The sequence below is a fragment of the Bacillus rossius genome, chromosome 1 (assembly GCF_032445375.1).
Source record: "Bacillus rossius redtenbacheri isolate Brsri chromosome 1, Brsri_v3, whole genome shotgun sequence".
Lineage (NCBI taxonomy): Eukaryota > Metazoa > Arthropoda > Insecta > Phasmatodea > Bacillidae > Bacillus > Bacillus rossius.
Window position 1 is genome coordinate 264235827 of NC_086330.1, and position 25133 is coordinate 264260959.

The window sequence follows — 25133 nt, forward strand, 5'->3', positions numbered from 1 at the left end:
GAGCGATGTGTGCCATTGACTGGGTTGTCAACTGTGGCAACGTGCTAAGTTAGGTTCAGGTATTGATTGTATTACGGTGTGTCCCTATGTTTTGCTTTCACGTGTCGGCTTAACTTTGTATGGAATATGCTTCAATATTCTGTGATATTATTTTATTGGATGTATGTTCTGGTGTACTCCTTTGCTTTTGTAGGCCCATGATGTCACATTTGTGAGCGAGCCATTTATGATGATACACATAAGGTTGATAGCTTTAAAAATAAAACCGTTGTAGTAATTACGTACCTGTTATCTTAGACGTGATTGGTAAAAGGTTTATGATTATTTGTGTACCATTCAATGAACTTTCATTTTGTTTTAATTAATGATCATTGAAACTTATATCATATATTTTATAGATGTTTGTATCCTAGATTGCTTTGCGTGAAGTTGAAATATTGTTAACATATTGCAATTCCACATGTTAAACTTTGTATGTTAAAAAACTTAAAAATATATTATTTCACTATTGAGCAATGACGCACATGTTTGGGTATGAATGAGTACATCCATTGTAAACTATCCTCTTAATGTGTATGATGATTAGTTGATTACTAGTCTAGTTTATGTTGACCATTGTCATATTCAATCAAATGGAGAAGTTAGACACAGAATTTCTCCATTTCTTATTTACATAATTTTCATCGGAATTACATCCCCGGTTTTGATGAACATTTGGTGCGTGATTCCTACTAACAGTATAAGGATTTAAACTACTTTACTGCACTTTGTTTAGTTGTAATACGGTTGTATGTTTGAAAGTGCAGTTTCAAGGTTACTGGATGGAGTCCTGATTCCAGGATTCAAACCCGGTACCCTGCAACTTACACATACTGTATTATGTGGATTATATTTATGGTATTCATTTTTGCCAACGTCAGTTAAAATTTGCCTCTTTCTGGGCCTATGATAAAAAAAAAGCTGATATGTTGGCATTGAAAAGTGGGGTTGATGATTTCAAATGTAGCAATGGGTGGTTGCAGAGGTTTATACAGACACAATTTGGTTTTTTGTAGTGTGTGTGGTGAATCTGCCGATGTAGATAACCAGAAAGTTGACGATTGGCTGGAAACATTGAAAAATACCATCAACCAGTACAGTCCTAGAGACATTTACAACATGGATGAAACTGGTGTATTTTATAACCTTTTACCAGACCAGACCATACCATGGCCTATTGAGGGGAGCCCTGCCATGGTGGCAAGAGGAGCAAGGAGAAAATCACAGTTGCACTGTGTTGCAATTCAGATGGCAGCGACAAAATTAACCCGTTGGTTATAGGAAAGATTTGAAACCATGCTGCTTCAAGGGAGTCACAAATTTCCCTTGCCAATACGAAGCCAACCAAAATGCATGGATGACATCTAAAATCATTCGTGATTGGTTGTTGCGGTTGGATAGGAAAATGGCTGTCAAGAACAGAAAGATTCTTCTCCTCCTTGATAGATGCGCATTTCATTCATCTGAATCACTGAAATTGGACAACATTCAGTTGATGTACTTACCTGCCAACACCACCAGCATTTTGCAACCTCTTGATCAAGGCATTATTAATAATGTCAAAAAGATATAGAGTACAACCCTGTTATAACATTCTCCAAGGGACCAACTTAAAAAAATGTTATAAGCAGGAAAATGTTATAAGCAGGAAATCATAAAATTACATCTTCACTTTGTATAACTTACGCATGGATTGATTAAATTAAAGAGTATAGGTAAAACAACACAAAGTACAGGAGTAATACACTAAGTACAGCAATAGAGTGGAAAATTGGTTAATTTTATTTTTAGATAATACCTAATAATATGCTAAAGAAAAAAATGTTTTGTATGATACAGTTCAGAGTCGAAACAGAAATATTCAACTCTTTTGCAATCGCAACACGCGTTTTGTTGGGGTTCCTGTCCACTTGGTTAATAAACTGAATTTTTCCAGCTACAGAATATGATTTTCGCTTATATATATATATATATATATCGGCCATCATAGCCGTAAAATGACCTGAATAAAATTTCAATACGGCGTATTTTAATTAAATACGACAGTGACTACAATAAGTAAGTGAAAAAAAAAATTACGGTAAAGGTTTAGGGCTGAGCCGATACCACTTTTCACCGATTCCACCGATAGCGATTCTTATGAGCAGATACTGCAGATACTCGATGCCGATACTAACCAAAGAAATGTTTGTGTTATGAAAAGATATTTTACTTATAAAGTATTTTTTAATTTCATATTATAATGACAGTACCATCAAACGGTCAAAACAGTCACTAACATGCATCTTACAATAATAATAAAACGCACACAAATACTTTTTTTTCACCCCACATGTTAAAGCATTGCCCCACCTCGTGATATTTTTTACATGGCAGAAAGTGCATGTAGACTTGGAATCTTCATTTGATTGAAGAGTGAAGTACTATTTCCAAACTTCACTTCTCTTCCCAGTAGGGATGGGGCGAATCCTGATTTCCTCGAATCCGAATCCTAACTCAAATCCTAGACTGGAATTGCTGAATCTCAAACCCAAACCCAAACCTTTTAACAGATGATGTCCACATATCTAATGTAAGTGAGATGTATTCTGCTTGCACTAAAAGTCCCTTGACTTTATCACATGTAGTTTGGTACATTTCTGGTATAAGTGTATATAAAGACAAAAAAATTTTTTTGAAAAATTTAAGTTTTAATACAGATTAGCGGTTATGATTTTTTCTATAAATAACTAGAGGTCTGCGAGCCTAAGAATTTTACTTCGAGCCGAGCTCGAGCTTTTGTGGTACAGTTACACTTTTGGGAAATTATTTTTATCTTAAACTTAGTATAATGTTTGAATAAAGTATTAAAATGAAGTGGGCTTATTAATTTTGGGTAACTATTTACAGAGTTTGTTTACATTTTGCACTGCTAGAAAAAAAAAAAAATTTTTCCATTGAATCTTACCTGTTTCCATTGGTTCATTAGTAACTGATTTTATCCAACTAACATAACCAAGTACGTATATGTTTGTGTAAATGTAACATATCTTTGGAAAAATTTCATCCTTGTCAATTTTTCTGGAGTCCTTACTGAGCTTCAACAAACTTAGCACCAAAAATCATGTTGTTTGAAAAGTACATTAACAATGTTTCAATATTTCCACTTTTCCTCACAATAATTCTGAGAGAGATTGTCACAGAGTATTAAATTCTGTTCTTTAATCTATCATGCAGAACAATAATTTGTTCTGCACATTCAGGAGTTAAATTAGCTCTACGATTGGAGATACTGTTTCCAGCAGAAGAGAAGCGTCTCTCACTGGCAACCTGCGTCGCTGGAATGCTTTAGTAAAATTGCTTAACCTCAAAATTAGTGTCATAAATATCTGTAACTGGTCATTAAAGTCTAATCAATTGAAAGTAATAAAAATAAAAGCATTTTACTTAATTAAATTTACACCTGCAAAAAAACATACACACAATAAACCTACATGGAAATTAAAGTCTTTTTCAATATCCTGAAGTCTGAAATATGTTTACTCATGTCATCAAGCTGTACTGAAGAAGCCGATTTTGCCAATATTTAGTTGAATCTGCATTTCTGCCGACTTCCGATACAGTACGCTTGTTAATTTTCGGCCGATATTACTGAAAAACGAAAGAGACTGCCATAACCTAAAAATCCACGAGTACCATTTTCACTTTTCGTAGTAGTACTGCATTCTTTCAGATCGCATTATTTCTTAGAAACATGTGCCAACCGTACATATCAAAGTTTAACATCCTTTTTTTTTCAACAATGTTCTTTAATTTAATATGTCATAAATAAATAGGTAATATATTACTATCACGGTAAATATACATCTCGGTTGTTACGGTAACTATAGTGCAAATATGGTAGCTATCATGCTTCTGTAGTAATTATGGTATTCTACAAAGAATCTGGTTCTTTTTATGGTAATTATCTTAAAATAACTATTGGGTTTGTACTGTAGTTATGGTACATAATCCATATTTCTTCGTATGTTGTTCATTTGTCTTTTCTTCATATTTACGTGCGCCATTAATTGAGACATGAAGTTTCAGAAAAAATTTTAATGGACTTTATATCACACATTTAATGGCGTAAATGATGAGACCTCGGGCAATTTAAATGCTTTATACGGAAAAACCTACCATGCGGGACCTCGTAAGCGAGTTTTACTGTATTATTTTTTCCGGAAATAGTAAAAAACCGAATCCTTTGACGAATCCTATATCAGACGTGTCGAAGCTTCGAATCCCTAGGATTCGGCGGATATTGGATTCGGTCGCCCCATCCCTACTTCCCAGCCATATCATCACCTTCAGAAAAATCCTTAAAATATTGCTTTAGGTTTAAATTTTAACAATTCAAGCTAACGTAAATACTAAATTGTAAACAAACACAATAACATAATATCAGCAAACCCATAGATATATAAATAACAGGGAGATGGGGCAAGCTACTCAGACGTTCTTCAGCAACTGTTTCTATGATCGCGAGTTCTGTAAACGTGATCACGAGTGCAATTTACTTTATGGCGAGCACTGGTAAACATAACGTGAGGCAGTCTTTGCTCCACAGTTGGCAATGAATTTTTTTTTATTTATTCAGTTTTTGTTCAGTGGATCCCATATGGAGTTAAGGGCTCCGGGATATAGAACAAGTCAAGTCAATTTTATACAGATAATACATATATACATACATACTGCATAAGTACAATTATTAAGCATTATAGAGTACATTGGTACATAAGAAATGGTATAAACTCAAGTTTAGGACATTTATACATTTATAGTATCCACGTCTCTATGGTTCTCGGGCTCCATTGTATTTTTAAAACAATCAACACGACCGGTTTTCTTTAAAACAGTAGCGCTGTGGGAAAGAAACTTAGGGTAATAGTGCATAAATTACAAAACCAAACATCTATTTTAAAAATTAGTTTTGACTTTAAAAAACCAGTTGCGTGAAATACTATTCCTTAGTGATTTTTTTCTAACAAAAACAATATAATACAGTTTAAGAACTTGGACTGAGGTATCGGCGCGAAGTATCGGCAAATATTTTACAGATGCTGCTGATGCCGATACTCTGAATATCGGCCGATACTTAGGAATCGGAATCAGCATCGGCCCAGCCCTATAAAGGTTAACCACAAACAAAAGCCGTGAATATATCCATAGAACATTTAACCATCTCACGGTGTTAAAACTTTGAAACAAAAACCAGCACCATAGAATCAGTAGCACTGTTTCCGACCATATATCAGTGCACAAAATTTGCATCATATGTATAATGGAACAAGTCATAGGCTAACGAGCGTGAACAGGACGCCATATTGATAGTCGATCCGGTGCAAGTTGTGGAGTGCGTGTGTACCACGTCTATGGTGAACTACACAAATGTAAACATCTGATGTTTGTATATTATGCGTGCTATATTTTCTAGCTATGGTTTCGCTCTAAATTATGACTTTGAAGGAAGGGATACTGAAAATTGTGGCAGTTATCAAAGCAAATTTGAACGTTAAAGGCGGGACTGAAGAAATTTTAATATTGTTACAGGCGAGAAATTAAAGCATTGTTATAAATGGAGAAATGACGGGACCATGAAATTATGGTGTTATAGGCGGGAAAATGTTACAAACGGGAATGTTATAAACGGATTGTACTGTACCGAAAGAGTCTTGTCCAATTTCTTGTGCGTCGCCTGGATGCCAAGAAACAGCTGACTAAATGGAATGTTTTGGATGCTATTCGAAAGATCTGTATGGCTTGGTATAGCATTCAACCTACAGTGATTCAAAACTGTTTCAAGAAGTTAGTCCCTGCAGTAGCCACCAATGAAGAAGCTTCAGGCCCTGAACTATCATCTGCTACAGAGGACTGCAGCCCTGGTAGTATCAGCACCACCATTCATGTTCCCAGTGGCAGTTCTGCCTCAATTGGCCTTTCTTTGTGTGATACTGCCGACAGTGCTGGTGTGGATAATGAGGAATGGGAAATTCTTCAAAGTAAGCTAAATTTCACGGAACAGTTTAACAGTTTTGTAGAAATAGATGACGGACTTCTTAAATCATCCACACCAGATGACTTTGAGTTGACAGACTGTGACACCACTGATGGTGATGTTAACACAGAAGCCGTAGACTGTGAAGAGCCACCAACACTTGCATTGCCCAAAAGAACTGAATTTTGAAAGCTCTTAATACTCTGGAAACAAAAATACAGTGCTGCAATGCTGACACTGAAACAATCAAAGCCTTTGAACAACTGTGTGGCTTTGTCCAAAGTGTATTCAAAAAAAATGAAAAGCAGACCTAAATTAGTTCATTTTTTTTTTACCTAAATCTTCTCAGTGATCTAGATATGTACAGTAATAATATTTAGCAACATGTCATTCAAAATTGTAAAACATTTTGTGTTAACTTTTACACGTAGCCTAACCATGTTTTTACTTAAGCCAATTTTATGTAGTTTTGTAATACTTATTATATTATTTTTTTAATAATTATGTAAATTGTTTTTCAACCGTATATACTATATACAAATATTGAAATATTTTCAAAATCAATAATGAAATTTGTGCTTTTTTTTTTGTAGTTGTTTTGACATATGTAATGTACACATTGTGGAAAGGTATGGTTATTACAAACCTCGTTATTACAAAGTGGGTAAATTTCTGTTCCCTCAGGTTTGTATTAAGGAGGTTTCACTGTATTGTCTATAATGACTTTGCTATTAACCAAATGAACAACCTGTTTTAAAAAAAAAAAATTAACAACTAAACACCTTGTAGATATACATGTACGAGTGGTGACATGTCATGACAATGGGGAAGACCAGGACACAGGCCTCACCTGCAGCTGGATGCCGCGGGCGTCCTTGTTCTCCAGCTGCACCCTGATGCGCCCCCACTTCTCGTCGGCGATGCGCAGCGTGACGAGGCCGTGCAGCTCGAAGCTTTGCAGCCCGCCGTCGCGGCCCACGCTCAGCACCAGCCGCTCCTCCTGGCGCAGGTGCACGCTGCGGCACCAGCACGCACTGAATCCCCACTCCACGCCGGCACTACCCATGTAAACCATGACAACTACATTTGTTCATGTTTCAGAAATGAACGTGCCTGATGCATCTGCAGAAGATCGGTATAGGGATACATATTTTTTATTGCAGTGTGAACTTAAAAAATTTTTAAGTTTCCAGATTAAACTATGAGTAATTTGCTTTTCCTGCTACGGTAACCCCTAGCCAACTATGGTACTCCAGAATCTGACCTATCACTTCCAGAAACATGCATTCAACTACGTATATATATGTATTGCATGTGATGATGAAACACTTAAATGCTCTTCTGTTTGATGAAATTTGACATGTCGTCATATCACGAATAAACATTTTTTTAATTCCACTGCATTTAGTTATACGTATTTATGTGTTACAGAAAATAAATTGGAATAGGAATACACCAGTATTGGTAAATTTTCTGGATCGGCAGTAGTAGGCTTGATTGAACAACTTATATTTCATAAGCCATACCATTCTGTTGAATTTAATGCAATGCTGTATTTTTCCCAATGCATACATATTGGCCAAGTCTCACACAATCAAGTCATATCTTCACTCAAACATGGACGAACAATATGCTATGAGGTTTTGTAACCTGAACAGTCCTTGTGGCAAACAAGCTTTTCAAATTTGGAATGCATACTTTACCATGTACGTAGACACCTATGTCACAGATTCCTTACAATTTTTGAATCCAAATTATCACATAACTTGATGTGCGTTCATTCTTAACTTCAATTCTGTAGTATTCCTAGGTTTTGGAAATAATTCTCAGTATTATTATAAATTTTAAAAAATGCCGTTTTTGAACAAAACAAATGATATTCACATGATTAACGCATATTGAATAAATAAATGTCCCTAAACATTACAATTCCACTGTATTTATATATAAGTGTAAATTATAGGTCTTCAGATAGTGTATTTATAACCCGGGTCGGGTCGGGTCGGATAATTACACAAAAAATTTGGGGTCGGGTCGGGTCGGGTATTGTCTTTCTAACATACCTGATGAAACTGGAAATTGTTATTGCAAAATGTTTTTACTGTATCTTAAATACACTTTTAAAAATTAATAAATATAAGTTAAAACATTACATCAAATTACAAAATTAGCATTGCTCAACATGATTTTTTTTTTGCAATTCAAATAAAAAACAACCCTACCAAACAGTTTTTACTTAGCCTTATTTTTGATTTTGACGCAAAAAAACCCAGTTCTTCTACATGTTCCCTGACAGCCGTTCCCGCCTGTGTGTCACAACATTGCTAGCACTTGAGAACACACGCTCACTGGATACTTCTGTGGCAGGTATTCCCAAATAATGATTTGCTGTTTTGGTGATGCTTGGAAAACGGCTTATTGTAGTTAAAATGTTAAAACATTATTTTAGCATTTAAAAACGTGTTCAAATCAGCATTACAGTAAAACCTCGCTCGTACGGCCCCCGGTTCGGACGTACACCTCGGTCGTACGTACAGATTTTCGAAAAAAAAAAAAAAATTGAATATGAAAAATTCTAAGAACGTTAAAGTAAGGTAATTAAAATACAGTCGCATCCTGCAGCGTTCAGAACAAATACGAGCTACTTTAGACATACGCATTGCGCCACACTAAAAATATTAAAATTTAAAAAAAGGGGGCGGCAAATTGAAGTAAATTACCGTCAATAGTGCGCCGTGCGCGGAGAAAGGTCATTGTACTCGATCAGCTGTGGCCGCCGGCTGGCTCTCTCTGTTCTCTGAGCTGCACATGCGCAGTACGCTCCGCCCAGACTCGTGACCTTCCATCAGCAGCCAGCCAATAGATGCGAGCTTAGCGGAAAAAAATATAAGCTCCACCTCCCGTGTACCAGTTATGTCCAGTTCTAATACCAGTTTATTGGTATACGCACCAGTTTTCTTGCTGCCGTGACGTGTTCAAGTTTACGTTCATCTTGATGTCTTGATACCAATAATTAATTATTAACGATCCCCAGAAATAAATGGTTAGTATAAAAATATGTGTCAACTGTGAGACATTCCATGTCAGATCAACACACTTTGAATTAAAATTTTACCTCACCATTTTATAACTTCTTCAAATTTTGTATAGTGGTAGTATGTACTAAGAATAAGAAAAATATTAAATTTTAATTTTTTATCTCTAACGGTTTCCAAAATACAGCTATGTAAAGTTTTCAAAAAAGCGCTCAAAAACGCTGGACGAGCATTTTTGAAATTGCTCTAGAAGCTGTTCTAATTAAGCTAGAAAGGTGGGAGTGGTGTCATTTTACTCCATTTTTAATGGGCTTTCTTATGAAATATAACACACCATAGGTTGTTATAAAAATTTTTTTTTCTAAACTTAAAATCAAAATTTTGATTTTGAATAAAACAAAAAGTGCGTCCCAAAAAATTTTGAAAAAATTCTTAAAAGTAGGTTGTACTTATGGGAAGCATGTGTCAAAATTTCAAAATGGGCATGCAATGGGTTCAATAGGTAAAAAATATTTGAAATGAGAGTTGATTTCTAAAATCAGTACGGTTTATGTAGTGTATGGTAGTATTAATTGTTTGTACATGAACAAATAGGCATTCCATTTACTTACTGAGTACAAATTCACTTGTTACTTGACATTGCCTGAGTTATTTTTAGTGTCTCTTCAGCTGTAAGTGTATAAATCCTTCCAGTAGGAGTTGTAGGTAAACTTTGCAGAGGACGTCCGTTACTGATATCCACAACACATCAGGCTTCCTTGGATATGAAAATGAAGTTGCCGGTCCAGGAGGGTGTAAAAATGTTACTTTTAATTCATCATCTTCTTCCTTCTTCTCCAAAACATAAGCAACCCACCACTTTTCATCATACACTGCCGTTATGTAGCCATTTACATCACTTATTTGCAATTTATCTGGTGATTTTTGAACAGCTACAGTGTCTTCAGTTTGACTTTCCGAAAAAACTTTAACTCTTAGTTTTGAGAGACTCAATGGTTCAGGTATAAAACAGTGGAATTTTTGAGTACCCTTAATAGTAATAGCCTGGTTGAAACACTCCTCCAGAAACTTTTCAGATTCAATATGATCTTCTTGGGTTGAAAAGGTAAAATGTATTCCAATGATATTTTGTTTTGCCCATTCATAAAGTTGAATGGCTGTCAGGATTTGACTGTCATATGGCCGCTGTAGACTAGCTTTAGCGGCTAGTCTCTTGACCGTGCCACCAATCCCATCACAAGGGCCCTTTCCATGAGCCGTAGCTGAGAAATGCCATTCAGCTTCAACATCAAAATCCTCTTTATGGTAGCACAAGTTTATGAAGTTTTTTTTGTTTTTATATTGCCCAGCACACCCGTCAGAGTAATAGAAAATCTTCTTTGGTAATGCCTGGAAATGTTTTGTCAAGAATTCAATAAGTTTCTTTTGAAACGTATAAACAGACACGGTATTGTGCTCCAAGCAATCTGATACCACAACAAAACTGACATGTTTGAGTTTGTCTTCACTTTTGTAATAAATTACAAAAGGGTGAAGAGTTACATGTTCATTAGCCCAGTGGTAGCTCTGAGCCTCGTCTTGTACCACAATTGTGTAGTTTTCGGAAAAGTCTAGGTTTATCACAAACTCTGATTCATTTAAATTTTCTTTTTTATCATTGATGAAAGCAGACTGCATTTTAGCAATAAAATCATGTTTTATTAGAGGTGAAAGTTTTTCCAAAAAGAAAGTGATAAAGTCTTCTGAAGATTTGTTTAAAGTCTCAAGAGTGCAACGATCTACAGACACCCATTGACGAAAGGTGACATTTTCTATCAAATTTTCTTCAAAGGCATCTTCAAGAATTGTTTGTATAGGTGTAACCCCAGGACAATCGGCACATTCACCCATGACACATGTTATTGCTGGTGGATTGCATTGCATTTTGACCATACACTGCTTGTACAACTTCAATTCACCATTAGTTAGAGTTCCTAATCGGGCATTTTCTATAATCAACTTCACATTTTGGTGGATAGTACATACGCACACTGCATGTGTGCCACTTTTGCCTGCTAAAATACATTGTTTTGGTCTTAGTTCAGCAAATTTAGAGAATCCTACTTTAATGTGGGGGGATTTCTCCTTGAACAGAGTATAAGCTTCCTTCAGATTACACAAGATAAGACGTTTTGATATTTTGGTTTTATTTCCATTTGCCTCAACAACTGATACACAATCTTTTATGCCGGGCATTGCTCTGCTGATTTCATCATTTAGATAAAAGGAATGAATAGTATTTACAACATCTTCTGAGAGCGTCTTACCAGGCTTTTAAAATTTTTTTTGCTTGTCTTACCATATAGTTTGGCGCATTAAATTCCCTCATAATCTTCCTTATCCCCCAACCCTCTGGGAGGCAAGTAACTTATCATTAATTTCTTAACACGATTGTTTGAAACGGAAAATTGATCTTTGAGGTTTTGTAAAACTGATTGGTCAAGATCGTCCTCTTGACTGGATGATGATGGATCTGCTGCTACAAAAAGTTTTCGTTTCATTGCAGAGTGAATTTTTCTTGCTTTGGTAGTTGCATACTGCTTGGATTGGATTTTCCTTTTGTCAATAGGAGACTCTTCTAGCTCCAAAAGAGAAGTATTCATTTGATCTACTATTATTTTCGAAATAGAAAAGTTAGGGTCCCTGTCTGAATCCGAACTGGACATTTCATCATTCAATGCCACTAAGCAAGGCTTAGCTGAAGGGCCAGGTTGATTGGCATTTAAGTTTGTCTTCAAAGCTGTAATTTCTTTCCTACATTTATTGCAAATTTTAGCTTCCTTTGGAATTTCAGGATATAAACTGCACATCCATGATGTGACATTTCTTAATGTCTTTTTATCCCTGACTATATGATTTTCTTTTTTTAAGGGATTAAAACATTGTAATCTAATAAACACAACTTTTTTCTCCATTTTTTAAAGTCTAAAATTTAAAATTGATTAAAACCGTTTTGCAATTTACAAGTTTCAACAAAAAATTGTCTTTAAATAATAATTAATTGAATAAAAATATTGACATGTATAATGTACATTACATAACTGTATTATCATTAGTACTCACTACTGTCACACATTACTAGTAAGTTACACTCACTAATACTTTATCACATCACTGTTCTCAGCATAACTACTGATTCTACTGACAAGAGCACCAGACTCAGACGAACTGCTATGTGAGCTATTCTTGTGAGGTGCAGGTCTCAACTTGTCAGCAAAGCTTGCCCCCTCCCCCCTCAGGCCCTCTCCTTCCTGCCTGCTGGAGCAGATTGATTACAGTCTGAATGTTAGTCTTAAAACTTTCTAGCTTATTCTTTACTGTTTTTTAAAAATTACTTGAATGATACCTACATATTTTAAAATCCACTTATATAAAGACATTAACTAATAAACAGTCACCTCAATAATAAATTAATATCAATACGAACTTTCCCGAAGGTACACGATGTTGTTGTCGGGATAAATACGACCATACTGGACCATACCATCATGGCGACCCTCGATTATCGCTACATTGCCGCGTAAACAAAGTTTATTAATTTTTAAACTAATTCTAGTTTACAGTTTACAGTTTTCATGTAGTTATTTTTCAAGAAGAGACTCTGCAAACTGTGCGAAGTGAAAGAAAACTTCTGAAACATTTTATTATAACCATAACCATAGCCATAACTACCAACACCTATGTTTGTGTAGATTTATTATAGATAGTAAAATTATTAGCATTACTGATGTTGGTAAAATAGAACATAGTAAAATATCTTTACCAAATTAAAATTCCCAAAATCTCACCTTTTTGCAGATAATATTTAACCATGAAGCCATATTCTGCCCATTTTGAAATTTTAACTTATGCTTACCATTAATATAGCCTACCTGTAGGAATTTTTTCAAAATTTTTTGGGACGCACTTTTTGATATATTCAAAATCAAAATTTTGATTTTGAGTTTAGAAAAAAAAACTTTATTACAACCTATGGTGTGTTATATGTCAAAAGAAAGCCCATAAAAAATGGAGTAAAATGACACCACTCCCACCTTTCTAGCTTAATTAGAACAGGTTCTAGAGCAATTTGAAAAACGCTCGTCCAGCGTTTTTGGGCGCTTTTTTGAAAACTTTACATAGCTGTATTTTGGAAACCGTTTGAGATAAAAAATTAAAATTAAATATTTTTCTTATTTTTAGTACCTACTACCACTATACAAAATTTGAGGAGATTCCAAAGTGGTCATGTAAAATGGGTGTGTTGATTTGACATGGAATGACCCCTGTACAATACTTCCGAAATTATAAAATACGTATAAAACAGTTACCAAGACTCGGCTCATTTTATCTTGTGAAGTTTATGTCTCGTTCCAGTATTTTTCGGCTAAGTTGTGACATAAAAAAAGTATCAGACAAGCAGCCACGTAATATTCCCGACATTCCTGTTAAGTTTATACATTCGTGAGTTTACGTTTTTCTCTCGTGCATTTTAGATTGTCTGCTGCTATAATTACTAGGACTTTTACATGCCTAGACTTAAATTATTACATGTTTAGAAATAAAAACAACTTTCCATGTTATAAAATATGTATATTTTGCGATTTAAAATGTTCATTGCCGACTATAAACGTTACGTTTTTCACGGTGTTTTTAGGCCTACTAGCTAATTTTATCTAGACTTAAAAGTACCCATGGTATTTTTTTTTTATTTGAGCAAATATATTGTGTGTTCAGCATAATATATAGACACGGCAGGTCATTTCCCGTGGCAGCAGGACACGGCAACGGCAAGTTAACCAAGAATTTTTTTTTTTTTATTAGACGTCCGACCCGAAAATTTTCGGGTATAAAAAGTGCCCGACCCGAGCCACGGGTAATTTAACTACCCGAAAAATACCCGGAAAGACGGGTACCCGCCGACCTCTAGTGTAAATAAGAGGTTCTGCTATATGTACAACTTGTTATCGAAATAACCAAACTATCAACTTTAAAATAGTGATAGGTCAGTCACAGTTCTCGGCTTGGTTCCATCGATTCTCAGTAAATTAACCAGCAGATACCCGTAAATATAGAGTCTGTAACAGTACCGCAGAAAGGATAAAAGCTAAACCTTTTACTTTTCCCGGTAAAACGCCGGTGCACAACACGCACACATATTTTTAATTTCATTTTAAAACCCATGTAACAAGAGAATGGTAGGTAAATATTTGTAAACCGCAGGTGACACCGACCAAAGGCAGTCTCCCCTTCCCTTCCTTCACCGCCTCGCTCTAGCCGCTAGCCCAACCAGATGGAAAGATAACACCAGCACAAAGTGTTGGAACATAAACTGAGTTCATGATGCCAAGATAACCCCCCCCCCCCCCCCCAAAACCTTTTTTGTCACTCTTTTCACTAGCAGACAGGGATGATCATTTCTACTAAAACTAGACTTACGGAAAAATAACAAAGACACAATATTCTTTTACAAATTTGTGCCGTTAATTAGTAATTTCGACACGATATATTTTAAATTTTTATTATGATTTTAAATTTTTGTGTGCAAATTTTATTTGCTCTACTATAGTGTGATTTTACTTTGTTAGTCTGGTGTACTCCTCTGAGTTAAACTTCGTCTCAGTGCTCTGAAGCCCCTTTCCCATCGGCGTGTCGGATATTTTGCTGGCCTAATCCCTGACTGGCAGACAGCTTACCATTTCCCCCGCCTTCAGTCACGCCTCAAGCCTGTAATATCATTTCTCTTCGTGACCCTAACTGCATAGACAAGCCTGTAGCTTGCAGGCGACCAGTTCTCAGAGACGAGCTGAGATTGGCCTATTTCATCACGTGTTAGTGTTATGTTCGCTCCTCTGCAGCCGCGACGGGACGTAGATTCCCAGCAGCGTTGCATTTTACCCTCCCCCCCCTTTCTCAGTTCCAAGTAAGACCAATGACCGGTCGTAACCCCCTGGGCAACAGTGACCCTCCTCAACGTCTCCGCGCAAAAACGAGTGCGCCAGAACTGATTGCAAGCGCTACCTAGCGACCAAGTCGCAAACTTCTCCGCTAGCCTACCCTCTAGGGCGCCAGAGAGCAGCACCTGTTTTCCCTTGAGCTATATGGACGCCCTGGGCGAGTCGATTGTTTTCAACTCAGACCCCTCCGACAGAGTTCTCTACTGTCGCCCAGTGATGCCAACTTCAAAACTCCTGCCAGAGTTTTATTTCGCCCGCATTCGGGCAAGTTCGGAATCTTTCGGCGGCCCAGACCCCCCTCCACCTGTAAGAGCCGGCGGCCACTTTTAATTACGAGACGCGGTTTGCCGCGACACAGATCAACTCGCGTCGCGTCTGCAGACAGATCTCCGGCGAGTATCGGCGAATCGGCAGACTCTGCAAGATTTCATCCGACCGCTAACGACTATGTAGTCGCTTTGTATAAAGGATGCTATCCCTCAAGTCTATCCTAGTAAATTAGTCTGTCTGCATAGTTTAATTATTTGCCTTCGAAATTTTTCTCTTTTAAATGTTATCATGAAGAAATCATCCGCGTCCTGCCGCGCAATTCGCGAGCTCCAGACCCTGGCTGACTCCACGACTGCAGCGTGCTGGGCAACTCCCCTGTTTTGAAAGGGTCAATGACAGGGAGAGACTGATTGCTCCCATCTCGTGGCCACCCCCCCTTCCTGTTCCGTGGGTCACATTCGAAGTAACGTTTCTACTACCCGACGTGATCGTTTGAAGACCTCGGGTGGTAATGTAAATTCAACATTTCCCCCTTACCTAGCTACGAACTATCTTAAGCGGATGACCAACCCACCAGCGACCAGTGTTTTCCTCAAGAACATGTAGAACGAATAGAACTAATTATCAATCTAACCATCGGATCCATCCAATTTTGGGTGTGAAACTCATAATGCAAATGTTTATATTTCAAACTAAGAATGTAATTTGTTTTAAATAATCGCGGGCCGGCCCCTTTTCGTTTTTCTTTTTTTTAATCTTTGAAACTTGTTAAAACCTTTTGTATGTAAAATAATGGAAACAAGATAATTCATCAGGGCAAATAAAACAGGGAAACTATAGATCAAGTTAATCGTGTAGTTTTTTATTTATTAATTTTAACGATCCAGCAACTTCCTCCTTGCTTGTTACAGGAAGTTCCTAAATTTTGTTTGTTCCCTACCTCGTGTCGCCTCTGGTAAATCAATTTATTTAACTTATTTTTCTTACCCAGCAGTTTCCAAGGCTCCTTATAAAATAATTCAATTTTGAGGCACGAGGGGTGTTACAACTTGGTAGCAGAGCATGGTTTCCTTGGTCTATAGGCATACCTGAATAATATAAGCATATCTAAACAAAAAAAATAAAAGTACAAAAAATGTTCTTTAAATTAATTTTTGATAATAGCAATTTTGTAATAATATTACATACTTCCGACCCGTCGGAGCAACTACGATATTATTAAGCTAAGTTAAATTAAGAGTGTCTTGTGTAGAATTTAAGGTACTGTTTCAATCATAGTTTTAAGCCTTTGTTGGTTGACCAATCAACGTAAATTTTTGTTAATGTTTTGCTGTCCTCGTAAGACTGGACCAAGCTCCACCTACGAAAGGGACACAATGCTCACGCCGGAGTATCTCCTCCGTGACGAGCTGGAGTACGAACTCCGATTTCGAGGTTTGTCAAGCCTCGGTAACATGGGCATGCTCCGGAGAAGATTCCGAGCTGCGTGTGCCGAAGAAATTCAACCACAAGTCACTAATCTCGCTGACTTGGACTCTTTGGAGGAATTTAACTGTGTTTGTAGTAAATTTCAGGAACTCCACAGTTACACTAATTCTATACGAGACGAGACAAATAGAAACAAAATCTTACGTGCGCTAACTCGCTTGAGTCATATTGGCACGAGATTTACCAACCTCACAATAGTAGCCACCAAAAAATTAAATGGGATCTACCAAAAGGAGATCGAGAAATGTAGGCAACAGATTCCTGGTCTAAATTTCCAATTGCGGAGCAAACTAGCCGCAATCGACCAAAGAATACTTGAACCCGTAGAGGCAGTGGCAGGAGGAGTAACTGACAGTCAAGTACAGGAATCCCCAAAACAAATGCACCCTGGAGGCAGCCCAGTCCCTACCCCACCTCCTTTACCCTCCCCACCACCCTCACCCCCCGTGACATCACGTCGCTGGGCATTGACGTCGACATTCACACCATCTCATTTTCCATCTGCGACTGTCATGGCGACGGGTACTCACCCGAGCACCAATGTCACCTTCGCCTATCCTATGCATTCGCTCTCAGCTCATCCTGTTTACATGCCCCAACCCATATACCTACCCTCCACCTCACCTGCCATTTTCAACCCCTATCATGAATTCCGGTCAGCCTTCTCATCCCTCCATACCTCTCCGGAAGCCCTTCCCACCTCCTCGACCAGTGGAAGGTCAGTTTCGCCACTGACAGCCTTTCCTTCCACCCTGGCAGCTACGCTACCACAACCAGCCCCTGTGCACCCTGGTAGCAGGATAGAATCACAACTTCCTTACCCCAGCCCCGCCACCACATACCTGCCATTGGGCCCGCAGGTATACCAACTTCAAAACCAAACTCAACCTCCACCAGTCACACCTCACGCCTCTAATCTAGCACCGAACCCAGTACCTGTGGTTCCTACCTTCAATCAGACAACTGGAGGTAGTTTTTACGCTAAGATACCAAATCCCGTTGAAAGACTGCTGGCTAATTTTAAGGAAACCACAGGGTTGGAGCCCAGGAGCCTAATCGACTTCCTAAAGAACTTGTTCAAAATCAAACAAAAGGCAAACCTTCCAGACAGGGAACTCCTAGAAGTTATTTTCCCCTTTACACAACCACCCTTGAGCGAGCGAGTGACGCTCGCCATTGAACAAAATTATTCTTTTGATCAATTTCACGAAGATATACTAAATTATTTTATTCCAGCCCGTTTGATGACCAACATCAGGTTGGAATGGTACAACAGGCTACAACAAAGAAATGAAGCCTTGCCTAATTATATAGCAGACATCAAACTAGCCGCTCAAATTCTTCGGTTGCGAGTGTCAGAGTGAGATAGTCTCTAACATACTTGATGGAATTAACCCTCAAGAAAGATCGCGAGCAGTTTTTCAGGCCCGACCACAAAATTTTGCCGAGCTTGATCGCTTGTGCATCTCCAACACAAATGTAGAATACGCTGACCACCAGCGAAATCGAGAATCAAATTCCTACACCCACAACAATGCACGGGCGGATACAGAAAACAAACAACAATTTCCCAATAAACATTTTTCGCAACAAAAGCACAAATCAGAACACGTCGCTAGGCCCCAGTACAAAGATGAGAGCATACCGGTTTGTAGGTACTGCAAAAAGTCTGGGCACTACATTGAGCAGTGTCGTGCAAGAAACTATCGGACAAATTCTAACTATTCGCAGAATCCAAAAAACGTGTAAACCGCTGGCCAGAAGGAATTTTTTCTGAGCCAGCCACCCAAACAACCATTAGGAATTTTTCCCTTCACCAAGGCCCTAATAAAAATTACGAACAAAGACTTCAACAAAACACCGCTTCCCCACACAGAGGAAAAAACAAAAGAAGAAAACAGAAACAAAGGCGAGCTAAGAAAAACAAAGCCCTCCAAGACAAGCAAACGGAAAACTGTAACACGTTTAGGCCTATGTGCAGACAATGTAATTGTCCGCGAACCACGGACAAAAGAACATGTCATAATATTCTAGCTAATATACCCACAGTTTTGCCCTACGCCAACACAATAATTGGAAAACAAGAAGTTCCAGGCCTAATAGATACCGGATCCGTGCGATCATTCGTGTCAGGCCAGCTATTCAGGAAATTACAACAAGACCGTTTGACTCAAAAGGTAGAGCCAATAAAAATAAAGTGTTTTACAGCTGCTGAACAGCCTTTGAAGGTAAATCGTATTGTTTTTGTTAAAGTAAAAATCGATTTGTTTTCTTGGTCTTTCCCATTCTTAGTAGCAGATGATTTGGCCACAGATTTAATTTTTGGTTCCGATTTTACTGCGAAAAAAAAAATGATAATTGATTTGAAAGCACGAAGAGTTCACTTTAAATTTAACAACCAAGTTTTTGTTTCTTTTGTGTCACCTGACGCAAAATGTCAGAGCAAAGTAAATGCCATTCACACAGAGGCTAAAGGTGATAATAACATTTCACTAACCCATCTTAACTTTGAACAGAAACAAGAAATAGAGAAGTTATGCAGTAACTTTCCCGACGTTTTGAGTGAAAAATTAGGGCGCACCCATCTCACCCAATATGAAATCAAGCTTTTGGACAAAACCCCAGTTAGGTGTCACCCTTACCAATTATTAGGACCTAAAATGCAGATAATGCGGGATCACATACAAAATTTATTGGACAAAGATGTTATCGAACCTTCCACTTCCAGTTTCGCCTCCCCGGCATTTTTAGTACCCAAGGACCAAGGCCAAGGTCACCGCATGGTGGTCGATTTCCGCCGCGTAAATCGGCAAATTGAAGTAGAGATGACGCCATTACCAGACCTAAATTCGGCATGTCACTGGTTTAGTAAAGCCAAATTTTTCAGTGTGTTTGACCTAAATTCGGCCTATCATCAAATACCATTAACACCAGAGTCAAAACACGTCACAAGTTTCTGCGTTCCGTGGAATCTGTATCAATACAAGGTAGTACCCTTTGGCCTAGCCACAGGCGCCCAAGTGTTAACACGCCTTCTAGACCAAATTTTCGGCGACCTGAAATTCAAATTTGTTTTTAATTATCTTGATGATGTCGTTGTTTATTCAGAATCTTTTGAAGAGCATATGGCTCATTTGCAAGAAGTCCTTAAGCGACTACGTAAATCCGGCCTCACTGTTAATACAAAGAAGGTGAAATTTGCAGTGCAGGAAATTTCTTTCCTCGGACACCTGATTTCAAGTCGAGGAGTGACCATTGACCCTAATCGCACACAAGCGATAAAGGATTTCCAACCCCCTAAAGATGCTAAGGGCGTTTCCAGGTTTATTGGCATGGCAAACTTTTACGCCAAATTCATACCTAATTTTGCTGAGCATGCAGCACCACTGAATGCTCTACGTAAAAAAAATTCCGTTTTCAATTGGGGTCCAGAACAGGACAAAGCTTTTGATTTTCTAAAACATGCAATAGCTAGCCCTCCAGTACTTAGAATGGCTGATTTCAGTAAACCTTTTATTTTGCAAACCGATGCATCCAGTGTGGCCATTGGGGCCGTGTTGTCACAAGAATTCGATGGCTGCAGGCAACCTATAGCTTTCGCCTCCCGCACCCTAACACACCAGGAGAGGAAAGCCTCCTCGGTATACGAACTTGAGTGCCTTGCCGTAGTTTTCGGCATAGATAAGTTCCGGCCCTATTTGGAACACAAAGAATTCCTACTAGAAACCGACAACCAGGCCCTTGCTTGGCTTCTAGCCCATCCGAAGCAACTAGGTAAATTAGGTCGGTGGATTGTAAAAATTGCTTCTCTCAAATTCAGCATCCAACATATTCGTGGTTCACAGAACATCGTGGCAGATACTCTTTCTCGAATGTTCGAGAATCCTTCCAACTCCGAGATTCAGGAAAACAATCCTATGGCCTGCCACGCATTGCTCACAGATTTTCCGCTAGCCTTTTCGGATTTACGATCCCACCAAAATTCGGACCCGCAACTGTCTGACATAATTGCGCAAATAAACTCAGGTTCACCCCCAAAATACCACAAACTATCTAAGGGAATTCTTTATCGAAGAACTCAGCAATGTAAGAATTTTAAAATAGCCTTACCTCAAAATCTCAGGGACATGATTTTTCAATATTATCACTCATCACCTTTAGGCGCACATTTAGGCATTTTCAAAACTATTGAAAACATCCGCAAGCATTTCATCTGGGACGGAATGCATAAAGACATAACCCAGAGGGTCAAATTATGCAAGTTGTGCAATTTGAGCAAACCTGCCCAGAAAACACAATTCGGATTTTTGAGTTCCGATGTGGCCGAAAGGCCCATGCAAAAACTTTTCATTGATTTTGTGGGACCCTTCCCAAGGTCAAAAGACGGAAATTCGATGCTTCTAGTATGCGTAGATGCATTCTCAAAATTTGTGTGGCTAATCCCTGTTAGAAGAGCCACGGCCGAAATCACCATTCGAGCCCTCCAAAATTATATTTTCAAAATATCCGGGGTACCTTCCATTATTGTTTCCGATAATGCCACAAACTTTAAATCGACTCAGTTCAAAAACATGTGTTTTTCACACTGGATTCAGCACGTGACCACGACTCCCTACTACCCCCAGCCTTCACATGCGGAGCGTTTCAACCGAAACCTCCGGTCTGCCTTAATAGCATTCCATGCGAACTCGCAGGATAGGTGGGATTCCAATCTCGTGTGGTTGCAAATGGCTTTCAATTCCGCCAGACATGAAAGTCACAAAACAACACCGTTTGAACTCATGTTTACATACCAGCCCAACACCCCACTCTCTAATCAATGGACGTTTCTAAGAGTTACTGCCAGACGACCCCAGGAACATTAAGGAAGTCTGGAGTAGAGCTCGTAAAAACCTGAACTTGGCCCACGAGGCAAGCAGGCAAAAATATAACAAAAAACGCTATCCCAATCCCTACAGAGTAGGAGATTTAGTGTTGTGCAGAGCACACACACTCAGCAAGGCGATCGACAAGAGGTCAGCCAAGCTTTCATATCGTTGGAATGGCCCCTGGCAGATCCAGCGATACCTCACGCCAGTCACGGTCGCGTTAGCCGACCCCAGCTCCGGCGAATATCGCGCGCGCACACACATTTCTCAGTTGAAGAAAGTACACCCCAACCTAAAATGAGGGCACTCCTCACTGTGTTTCTTTATACAAGGAACAGCGTTCCTACTACGGCATGCCATACTCAACCAACGTGTTGAAAAAAAAAAAAAAACCTAGGTCATAATCATAAGTAAAATAAAAAATCCATGGTACTAGTTTATAAGAAATTTAAGTTAAGAAGTGTTACACTAAGTTGTCTAGTTTAAAGGGGCGCCCCTAATTCAATAAGTTAGCTGTAAGTTTTAGCCTTTATTTAAACACGTAAGAATTGTTAGCCATTGTAAGTAGTTTACTACAGTAGATCCTGGTACAGGGTAAGTTTCTGGAACCCAGGTTTTTGGTGGCTCAAGTGGGCCACCCTGACTCCGTCTTTCAGGGGGGAAGTATGTGCCGTTAATTAGTAATTTCGACACGATATATTTTAAATTTTTATTATGATTTTAAATTTTTGTGTGCAAATTTTATTTGCTCTACTATAGTGTGATTTTACTTTGTTAGTCTGGTGTACTCCTCTGAGTTAAACTTCGTCTCAGTGCTCTGAAGCCCCTTTCCCATCGGCGTGTCGGATATTTTGCTGGCCTAATCCCTGACTGGCAGACAGCTTACCATTTCCCCCGCCTTCAGTCACGCCTCAAGCCTGTAATATCATTTCTCTTCGTGACCCTAACTGCATAGACAAGCCTGTAGCTTGCAGGCGACCAGTTCTCAGAGACGAGCTGAGATTGGCCTATTTCATCACGTGTTAGTGTTATGTTCGCTCCTCTGCAGCCGCGACGGGACGTAGATTCCCAGCAGCGTTGCATTTTACCCTCCCCCCCCTTTCTCAGTTCCAAGTAAGACCAATGACCGGTCGTAACCCCCTGGGCAACAGTGACCCTCCTCAACGTCTCCGCGCAAAAACGAGTGCGCCAGAACTGATTGCAAGCGCTACCTAGCGACCAAGTCGCAAACTTCTCCGCTAGCCTACCCTCTAGGGCGCCAGAGAGCAGCACCTGTTTTCCCTTGAGCTATATGGACGCCCTGGGCGAGTCAATTGTTTTCAACTCAGACCCCTCCGACAGAGTTCTCTACTGTCGCCCAGTGATGCCAACTTCAAAACTCCTGCCAGAGTTTTTTTTTCGCCCGCATTCGGGCAAGTTCGGAATCTTTTGGCGGCCAAGACCCCCCTCCACCTGTAAGAGCCGGCGGCCACTTTTAATTACGAGAAGCGGTTTGCCGCGACACAGATCAACTCGCGTCGCGTCTGCAGACAGATCTCCGGCGAGTATCGGCGAATCGGCAGACTCTGCAAGACTTCATCCGACCGCTAACGACTATGTAGTCGCTTTGTATAAGGGATGCTATCCCTCAAGTCTATCCTAGTAAATTAGTCTGTCTGCATAGTTTAATTATTTGCCTTCGAAATTTTTCTCTTTTAAATGTTATCATGAAGAAATCATCCGCGTCCTGCCGCGCAATTCGCGAGCTCCAGACCCTGGCTGACTCCACGACTGCAGCGTGCTGGGCAACTCCCCTGTTTTGACAGGGTCAATGACAGGGAGAGACTGATTGCTCCCATCTCATGGCCACCCTCCCTTCCTGTTCCGTGGGTCACATTCGAAGAAACATTTCTACTACCCGACGTGATCGTTTGAAGACCTCGGGTGGTAATGTAAATTCAACATTTCCCCCTTACCTAGCTACGAACTATCTTAAGCGGATGACCAACCCACCAGCGACCAGTGTTTTCCTCAAGAACATGTAGAACGAATAGAACTAATTATCAATCTAACCATCGGATCCATCCAATTTTGGGTGTGAAACTCATAATGCAAATGTTTATATTTCAAACTAAGAATGTAATTTGTTTTAAATAATCGCGGGCCGGCCCCTTTTCGTTTTTCTTTTTTTTAATCTTTGAAACTTGTTAAAACCTTTTGTATGTAAAATAATGGAAACAAGATAATTCATCAGGGCAAATAAAACAGGGAAACTATAGATCAAGTTAATCGTGTAGTTTTTTATTTATTAATTTTAACGATCCAGCAACTTCCTCCTTGCTTGTTACAGGAAGTTCCTAAATTTTGTTTGTTCCCTACCTCGTGTCGCCTCTGGTAAATCAATTTATTTAACTTATTTTTCTTACCCAGCAGTTTCCAAGGCTCCTTATAAAATAATTCAATTTTGAGGCACGAGGGGTGTTACAAATTATCAAAAAAAATAAACTATCATGATTTAAAGTTGTGTAATACTAATTAACTGTACGTATTACCAACAATGTTTCCAGCTTTACATCACTTTTAAATAGAGACCCAGAAATATCACGACTGATGAATTTGTGAAATATCACCAACCACTATTTACCAATTAAACAGTAGGAAAATGTTTTTTTTTTTTAAATGCAAGTTAAATATAATTTAAAATGTATCTTGACATAGGATTCACTCGCGAACATTTTTGTAAATGATTTTAAACCCAAATTTTTGTATCTAATTATGATTATATACAAATTTTTAGTTATGTAATTTTTTTCTTTAATCTTAAAACAAGTAGGCATGAATGGATTATACTACACAGGATTCAGTGCTACAAATTATTGTATACTGTACCCAAAATTATGGTATGTTAGAGCATATTATTACCATAGCATTTGAGCGGCAGTGGGATGCAGAGTTGAAATATTTATCTTGGTTTCAGATACATAGCATTTGAAAAATTATATAGCTTACTTGGTCAATGTCTTTAATTGTTATTAAATTGTTAGATATCAACAAGACATTTTTAAAGTGTATCAAAATGAACTCTGGTGTACCACAGCAGAAGCTGCCTTTCACCAGGAAGAAAAAAAAATAACCAAGTCACAAACTCCCCCCCCCCCCCCCCCCCAAAATTGATTCAGCATTCAAAACAAAAACTTCCCTTGTTCTGTCCACTTACCCTCCCTCTAAATGCCTTCAAGGCCACACGACTGATAATTCACATTACCAGCTCTCTCTTTCCTCCAGCCTGGCTGGCCAGGTTTTTTCATCAGTCCCACCCCCTTCTCCAATAAGATGATTTTCCCTTCATATGCCCTTTTGATACACCTGACAGCCTCAGAACTTCCACCGCAGTAAACAAAATTTTTTCCAGCCACAGATTTTCAAGCCAAATGACCAAATGACAATAATTATTCCAGTATTC

The 25133-nt window shown here is 38.7% G+C and overlaps 1 protein-coding gene across 1 annotated transcript in view; it reads right to left on the minus strand.

Moving 5' to 3' along the window:
- Nucleotides 1-25133, minus strand: part of LOC134527550 (coatomer subunit delta) — a 92558-nt gene that overhangs the window by 37203 nt on the left and 30222 nt on the right. The window contains exon 7 of the mRNA XM_063360322.1: nt 6906-7071. Coding sequence (XP_063216392.1) covers nt 6906-7071 — 166 coding nt within the window. The remainder of the gene's footprint in view (nt 1-6905; nt 7072-25133) is intronic.